We start from the raw sequence: 8954 nt of genomic DNA on the forward strand, positions 1-8954 counted from the left end.
ATTCAAATCAGCCCACAGGTAAGGTGCCGAATAAACAGATTTTAACAGTGCAGACTATTCAACAACTAGAATGAGGTGGTCAAAATACAATAAAATAAGTAAAAATATCAATACTCTCCAATCATTTTCGCTGAGACTAAACTCGGCTGGGGTTGAAATATTCACCTTCTTCCTTTGACACGCTCAGGTTATTCTATTGTTAAAAGGAAAGTTCATGTCCAAGCTGCATTTTACAAGCATGCCTTGAAATATGAGAGCACTCTCCCTATGTGACAACATGGTGAGAGGGATTAACTCGGTTGGCAACGTCTTAAAGAAGTGACGTAGCTTCAGCTCAGTTCAACGTGAATCTTAAAGTGACTAAAAAGACACACCACTGCATCCCTAGTCGGATATGAATTATGAATTCCTCCTTCCTTGCTCCCTCTAAGACACTCAGCCTTCTCTCAGTATCAAAAATGCACCAAAATTGGGGAAATCAAAAGCATGGAATTGAAATCATTGCTCTAACAGGCTGCACTACCACATCACCCAAAGAATAAACAACGGTATAGTATTCACAAGGCTGCATTATTTATTTTGTACAACTTTTTCCAGTTCTGTCGAAAGGCCAACAACCTCAAATGTTAAACTGTTTATTTTTCCAGTGATGCTGCCTGACCTGCTGAGTATTTCCAGCATTTTCTGTTTTAATTTCAGATTTCCAGCATCTGCAATATTTGCTTTTGTCTTCATTTTCTTATTCACTGCAATTTATTCCCCTCTAGCCTCTCTAGTCTTTCAGTCCCATTCCAACATCAAATCTGATGACCGAGGGAATGATGTTCTCAGGATAGAAGGACTTCAAATGATCGAAGCTGATTTACAATTATCTGACTTCACCCATCTCCCTCTGCATCCCATTATCAAGCACCATACCATAATTTCCGAGAGCATCACTCTTTACCACCTCCTCTGGAGGTCTCCCACTGTCCCAGCAACCTGTGATCCCAATTCCTCAACCTCAGACCTCCAGTTTGCAGCTCTTGCCTAGCTAAATGCACTGCCTGTCCCCATAACATCTATTGTTTCAGCTTCCTTCTATTACACTACACTTTGCAGCTTTTTCTTTGCTCGATTCTCTGCTGCTGCCCACCACCACCCCAACGAGTTTGGGCTTCTATCCAGCTCTATGTCTCAACTGATACCCTTTTGAAAATGCCAGGAATTCGAGCATCTATTAACTCCTCACCAAGAGTGTACAGTTTCTCTGTATCTCATCCCTCACCAGGATGGTCCCCCACTTATTCCCTCAATAGCAGCTCAAACAGCTCCCTCGCTTAGCACCTGCCTCCTCTGCCCATTCTCACTCTGAACAAGCTCTCAACTCCACTTGCTTACTCCAGATAAAATGTATTGCTTTGGAAACCAGCCAGTTCTTATGACTTTATAAGATATGGAAAACATGCTTTGTCCCTGATGCTACCCCCCAGCCCCAATCTCTTCCTCGATGATATTGGACTGTTCTTGTCTCCTGGTCTTAAAAATATGACTTATAATTTCCAACCCTCACTCCCCTTTTTCTGCTCTACCTCTCTATTTGCTTCTCTCTCTCTCGTTAATGAGTGTTCTACGGACATAAATTACAGGTCCCGAGTATACCACTGCTCTGCTGAGTGTACTCCTTCCCACTCAACATTTGAAGAGACTACATCTCTTTCTCCCAATTACTCCATCTCTATCATTGACCTGCCAAGTCAAACCTCCAAAGCGTTCTCCGATTTATTCAACTTGCTTGGTCATGATGGACGTGGCTCCCGACCAGATCAGCTCCATTTCCCACACCTCTGCTTTCATTTTGTCTCAACAATGACAGAGTTCCTCTTATCCTCACTTGGTATGCTCCAGCCTCCACATCACATTATTTTGTACCACCCAACAACATAATCCTAACAGAGTCCAAGTTGCAATTGCCATTCAGAAAGAACGACACCTTTATGCAACGTGCACCTCTCTGACAACCTGCTTATCAACCCCTTATAACAAATGCAATATCTTGCCACACCATCATCCAGGGCCCCAAAGACGTCTTCCTGTGAGAGACAGTAATTCATCTGTACTCCCTCTAATTTTGTACATATGAACATATGAGCTAGAAGTAGGCCATTCGGCCCCTCGAGCCTGCTCCACCATTCAATAAGATCATGGCTGATCTGTTTGTGTCTCAAATTCCACACTCCCATCTACCCCCGATAACCTTTAATTCCCTTGTCTAACAAGAATCTATCTACCTTCACCTTAAAAATATTAAATGACCCTGCTTCCACCACCTTCTGAGGCAGAGAATTCCAGTCGCACAACCCTCAGAGAAAGAATTTCTTTGTGGGAAGCTTTCTTTGAGGTCTGTGGCAAGCAACATCGCTTCGCCGCTGACACCAAAGTCCAAGCCTTTGTTTTTGAAACAAAAATATTTGTATATTGCATTCACTCTTCATAGTACAATTTACAGCAGTTTTTGCTTTTATTTCTCCAATTTTCTGTCTCTCTTTTTCCCATGCCTCTTCATTACCTTTACCTCAACTATTGTCAGACCTTTTTGTTCCTTCTATTGCCTCACTGAAACAACCTTCACAGATAATATTAATTTTCATCTCTTACAAACTTTAAGAGATGTTTGCTGGCCAATTAACTTTTCTTTGACAGAAATACATATTCTGGTCCTTTACCCATTGTTTACTTGTCCTACCCCACCAAACCCACCTTGATTTGTGAATTCTGACTGAAGGGCTCTTTTGTTATCCATCTTACAATTATAATTACAGATACATTCAGGTTTTTCTCTTTACAGATATTGTGCAGTTCTAGCATTTTCTGCTTTCATTGCAGACAACACTATCTACTTTATATTAGTTTTCATATTTCAATATTCCAGTGGCTTGAACCCATGCTAAGAGTAATGAAAAGCACATGTGAATTTCAGTGCTGAACATTTGCTGCCCAAGTCCTATCTACAACATAGCTTGTTTAAACATTCCATTGTAGCTTTACAATCCTAAGACATTCCACAAGTCCACTAGTCAAGTTACATCCAATCAAACTAGGTTTATTGCAGATTTGTGGTTAAACCTGAAACAGTGCACTACATCAATTCCACAGCACTGCAGAATTCAATTCAAAGTTGTTAAATTTTAACACAATTATTAACTAGATAAATGCAAATCTGGCTATTAAACAACAAATAAAAAACACACAACTCAAATATTGATAAATTAAAAGCAAATATCTTCACTTACCCCTCCACCTCGCTCTCCATACTTTTTACTCAATACCGGACAATATTCCCAGTCTTAAGGACAATGTACAAACATGTTTCTCGATCTTATCTAGCTCTGTTCTATAGCCAATTATGAAGTGGGAGTGTGTGGTTTGGGTTGCGTTGTCAGTTAATATTCCCCACACACTCCCCGTTAGCACCTGACATCTCCTGACAGTGTTTCAGGAACTCATTGGCAAATCACGAGCACAAAACTGCAATAAAATGCTGCGTTCTACCATCCATCTACCATTTGCTAATTAGAATATCCCATCAGTCTGTGCCAGGTGACAGATGTTGTGTAGATTAAGATACTTGAAAAAGCAAAACAAAATTTGTATACTCATGAGGCTACATTTGGGTACCTCTTCGTTTTGGATCACCCTACCTTCAAAAGAAGGCTGTGACATTGGAGAGCAACAAGGTTGGCTCCAGAAGTTAAAAATGCAACTTGAGGAGCAACTTGCATAGTTCAACTTGCTTTCAACAGAGAAATGATGATTAAGGAGAGACATCATCCAGGATGAAAATTCTGGAGCTTTGTCCAATAACCTTTGGGTAGTCGAGAATGTTCATGCAGAACGTTCTATCAGTAGAATACAAAAGCAGGGCAGATTGCACATTGGTGTGTGAATGAAAATGATTTAATGGCCAAATGGCCTTTCCCATACCTTACAAAATTAGCCATTAGCCAAAGCAAGTTTAGTGTAAGCATTCAATCAGGAGTAAATCCATCAATTTGAATGTTAGAAAGAAAACATTACTCATACAAGCAATGCATTTTACATTGTATTAGTTTTCTTTTATTAAATTAACAGCTATCTGCTTATCCCATGTTAACTTCTGTTTTATTCAAATTGTTGAAAAATATTCCTCTTCCATGGATTTAGTAATTATTTTGCTTCAACATCAACCAGCAACCCTTGTGCGTTTTAAGAGGATAATATGAAATCACGTGGGTCCGGATTTTGCAGTGGTAATGAAGGTGAAACTATCAACATTCAGAAAACAGTAGAAATTTACAACACGGAAGGCGGCCATTTGGCCTAACGTGTCTGCGCAACTGACAAGTAACCAACCAGCTGAATCCCACTTTCCAGCTTTTGCTCCCTAGCCTTGTAAGCTATGGTACTTCAAGTGCATATCCAAGTACTTGTTAAAAAAAAATTCATAATATTTCTGCCTCTACCACCCTTTCAGGCATTAAGTTCCCCACCACCCTCAGTGAAAACAAAATTGCCCTCAAATCTCCTCGAAGCTTCCTACCTCTTAACCTAAATCTGTGTCCCCTGCTGATGGACCTATCAACCAAGGGGAATAAAGGCCTTCCTAGCCACTGTATTTAGACCCCTCATAATTTTATACACGTCAATTGGATCTCCCCTCAGCCTCCCCTGTACCAAAGAAAACAACCCTAGCCTGTCAAATCTTCCTTTAAAACTAAAATTCTCAGGCAACATCCTCGTAAATCTTCTCTGTACCCTCTCCAGCGCAATCCTATCTTTCCTATTGTGCAGTGACCAGAACTGCACGCAGTACTCCAACCGTGGCCTAGTGTTTATACAATTCCAGCGTAACCTCCCAGCTTTTATATTCTATGCCTCAGCTAATAAAGGAAGTATCCTATATGCCCTTCTTGTCCACCTTATCTACTTATCCAGTACCTTCAGGCATCTGTGGACATGCACTCCGAGGTCTCTCTGTTCCTCTACAATGCTCATATGGTTATGGTTAGCATCCTTCCATCTATGAAAGATGATGGACACACAGCAAACAATCCATTTAAGTGGGGTGTCTTCTCTTGGTGTACCTTTGTAAATGGTCGTGAAGGCCAATCCTTGAGTGACAGGTTTTGCCACAAGTGCTGCACGTGAAGCTGCGAAGCGACGCCGAGAGTTGCTTTTGACGTTGGCGACTGTTACCAAGCTGCTGTAGCAACTGGTCATCGTGGTAGTGCACACCAGTCCAGAGGATGTGGTGCCATTTCCCTCTTTCGCCAGCTGGTAACTTCTAAGTGTGGTATTTGACATTTAGGGCCTTCGTGTCATGCTTGCAAGCATCCTTGAAGCGGAGCTTCAATATGCTACCATTGATTGTGTATTTCCTTGGCTTGTTAGCCTTTCCCAAATGCATTATCTCACACATCTCTGGATTGAACTCCATTTGCCACTGTTCCACCCACCTGGCTAGTTCATTAATATCTTCCTACAGTCTACAGCTTTCTTCATTATCAATCACAAGGCCAATTTTTGAATCATCTGCAAACTTCTTAATCAGACTCCCTACATTCAAGTCCATATCATTGATACATACCACAAAAATCAAGGGACCTAGCACAGAGCCCTGTGGAGCCCCAGTGGAAACAGCCGTCCTGTCACAAAAACACCCATAGACCATTACCCTTTGCTTCCTGCCTCTGAGCCAATTTTGGATCCAACTTGCCACTTGGCTTTCGATCCCATAAGCTTATACTTTTGTGACCAGTCTGTCAAGTGGGACCTTATCAAAAGCCTTGCTAAAACCCAAACAGACTACGTCAAATGCAATACCCTCATCAACTCTCCTTGTTACCTCCTTCAAAATTCAATCATGTCAGACACGACCTTCCCTTAACAAATCATGATCAATCTGTGTTTTTCTAAATGAATACATATCCCTCAGAATTTTTTTTCCATACTTTTCCCTCAGGCTGACTGGCCTGCAATTACTGAGTCTATCCCTTTCTCCATTTTTAAACAAATGGTACGTAAGCTGTCGTCCAGTCCTCTGGCAGGACACCTGTAGCCAGAGAAAATTGGAAAATAATAGTCAGAGCCTCTGCTATTTCTTCTCCTGCTCCCCTTACAGACTAGAACATATTTAATTTCATTGTCATTCCTCCACTGAAACTGACAGCAACTTCTGGAGTCTGCTCATGTGCAGGCTAACAGAAACCCAGAAGTTCTCCAGAGGATGAGCTATTCAGACACAGCCCAGACTGCAATCAATGGAAATTAATTGAACTAGAGAACTTCAACTCTTGCTCTTTTAACGCCACTGTAAAAACACTTGAAAAAGTTACACCTGCTAAATGAGGTATAACTGGGTTTTTAACAGCATACTAACTTCAAAATTAGTGCAAAACATCCTTAGTGCCCCTGAAAAGCTAATTTTATATTTGTGGAACGTCAATATTCTCCAAAATGATAAAAAAAAATTGCATATATTTTGATTTTTTTCATTTATAAATTTAAATCTATTTTCGCTTCTATCGTATTCCTACTTTTAAAATTCACTCCTGAGATGTGAGCATCAGTGGCAGGGACAGCATTTATTGCCCATCCCTAATTGCTCCCAAGATCATCACATGGAATTAATCTAATTGGCTGAAGACTGGCAACTGTGATATTGTGAATCTCAGAAGGAGGTCGAGATGGATTATTCACTCGGCACTTTGCTCTGAAGATGGCTGCAACTGCTTCAGCCTTGTCTTTTGCACTGACGTACTGGGCTCGCCATCATTGAGAATGGGGGTGTTTGTGCAGCCTCCTCCTCCCGTTAGTTGTTAATTGTCCAGCACCATTTTGACTGAATGTGGCAAGACTGCAGAGATTTGATCTGATCCATTGCTTCTGGAATCACTTAGCTCTGTCTATAACATGCTGCTTCCATTGTCTAGCTTGCATGCAGTACTGTCTTGTAGCTTGACCAGCCTTGCACCTCATTTTTAGGTTCCCTGGTGCTACTCCTGGCATGCTCTCCATCACACCTTATTGAACCAGGGTTGTTCCTGTGGCTTGATGGTAATGGTCGAGTGAGGGATATGCTGGACCATGATTTGACAGATTGTGGTTGATGGTCAACAACACCTCAGTTTTGAACTGCTGGATCTGTTCTGAATCTATCCCATTTAGCACGATGGTAATGCCACACAACACAATGAGGGTGTCATCAATGGTCTCCACAATGACTGTGCAGTGGCCACTCTGACCAGGACTATCTTAGACAGGTGCATTTGTGGCAGCGAAATGGTGAGAATGAGGTCAAGTAGGTTTTTCCCTCTTGTTGGTTCTACCACCACTGCCACAGGCCCAGTCTGGCAGATATGTCCTGAAAGACTTGACCAGCTTGTCAGCAGTGGTGCTACCAAGCCATTCTTGGTGATGGACATTGAAGTCCCCCACCGAGCATACATTCTGCGTCCTTGCTACTCTCAGTGCTTCTTCAAAGTGGTATTCAACATGGTGGAGCACTGTTTCGTCAGCTGAGGGAGGGCAGTAGGTGGTAATCAGCAGGAGGTTTCCTTGCCCATGTTTGACCTGATGTCACGAGGCTCCACGGGGTCCGGAGTCAATGTTGAGGACTCCCAGAGCCACACCTTCCAGACTGTATAACTGACTGTGCTGCCATCTCAAGTGTGTCTGTCCTGCTATTGGGACAGGACGTATCCAAGGATGGTGATGGAGGAGTCAGGGACGTTAGCTCTAAGGTCCGATTTGGTGAGTATGACTATGTCGGCCTGTTATTTGAATAGTCTGTGGGTCAACTCTCCCAAATTTGGGACAAATCCCCAGGATGTTAGTAAGGAGGACTTTGCAGGGTCAACTGGGCAGCATTATTACACTACCTGAAAATTTAAATTAAAACTGAAATTTAAGTCCTTTTAACCTCCTGCTTTGCTGTGTGTGAATACTTTAATGTGACTGGCTTTACAACAGCTTGCTGACATCACCGCTGCTGACTTAGCAACAGATTTAAACTTGCTTTGGGAAATGGGGAAAACCACACCATAGAGATCAGTAGATCTTTCTGGGCAGCTTTCTTCAAGGTCAGCAGAGTGTCTCCTCATTTTGCCTCTGAAAGATCTGGGCCACTGTGTCTGTAGCAATTCAAATGAGACCAGACAAGAAATTTTGAAGTTTAATTTCAGTACTTCTGTGACTTTTTTTTTTATTTCAAAAAGACCTGATGAGTAAAAGCCTTGGGTGCCTCCCAGAAATCTTCCTTGTTGAAATGATGCAGGTGCAAATTTCCAAACATACAGCACTTTTTAAAGACATGCTTTTTTGACGAATAAGCAAAGAATATTGCATTCTTGTGAAAAATTCAGCAAAAGCTCCTCACCCATAATTCTCAATGTGTGGAAAACGATACAGGATCATTTGAGACCATATCAGCCATCAACTTAGAAAAAATATCCTCATACCAACATTATATTTTATCTGGTATTAGTTTTCTTACCTTCATTATGTTAACAAGTTGCTGATTAACCCGTGTGAGCTCCTGTTGCAAGTTCTTTTGTTGTTCTTCACTTGCGTCCTCTATGGCTGTTATACGCTTTTCCATCTCTTGCTTCAGCTTCTTGCGCCTATCTTCAGATTTCTGAGCTGCAACCAGTGCTTTCTCAAGTTCCTCAAACGCTGGAGAAACAAAGAAAACTCAAAACTAGAATCAAACCCGTTAATAATGTGCATTTCATATATTTCTGTCAACAGGACCCATATTCAAATGTGTACAGAAGTTGAACAAAACAAAAGCCAAGAACAATTCAGCTAAGCTTTTAACAGCCCCAAATTATCCTGCTCTTGGGACACAATGTGTTAGCTTTTCAACATCAGGATGGAGCAATAAGCATTACAATTAAATGTTACTTGGAGTACCAGACTGCATTCACCATTGATAA

General features: G+C 41.5%; 1 protein-coding gene across 1 annotated transcript in view; it reads right to left on the minus strand.

Moving 5' to 3' along the window:
* Positions 1–8691, minus strand: part of LOC137360929 (golgin subfamily A member 4-like) — a gene marked incomplete at its 5' end in the record, with an annotated part of 29879 nt that extends 21188 nt beyond the window's left edge. The window contains one exon of the mRNA XM_068026034.1: positions 8513–8691. Within this exon, the coding sequence (XP_067882135.1) occupies positions 8513–8691 (179 nt within the window). The remainder of the gene's footprint in view (positions 1–8512) is intronic.
* Positions 8692–8954: the final 263 nt, after the last annotated feature.

Source organism: Heterodontus francisci, unplaced genomic scaffold (assembly GCF_036365525.1).
Source record: "Heterodontus francisci isolate sHetFra1 unplaced genomic scaffold, sHetFra1.hap1 HAP1_SCAFFOLD_1879, whole genome shotgun sequence".
Lineage (NCBI taxonomy): Eukaryota > Metazoa > Chordata > Chondrichthyes > Heterodontiformes > Heterodontidae > Heterodontus > Heterodontus francisci.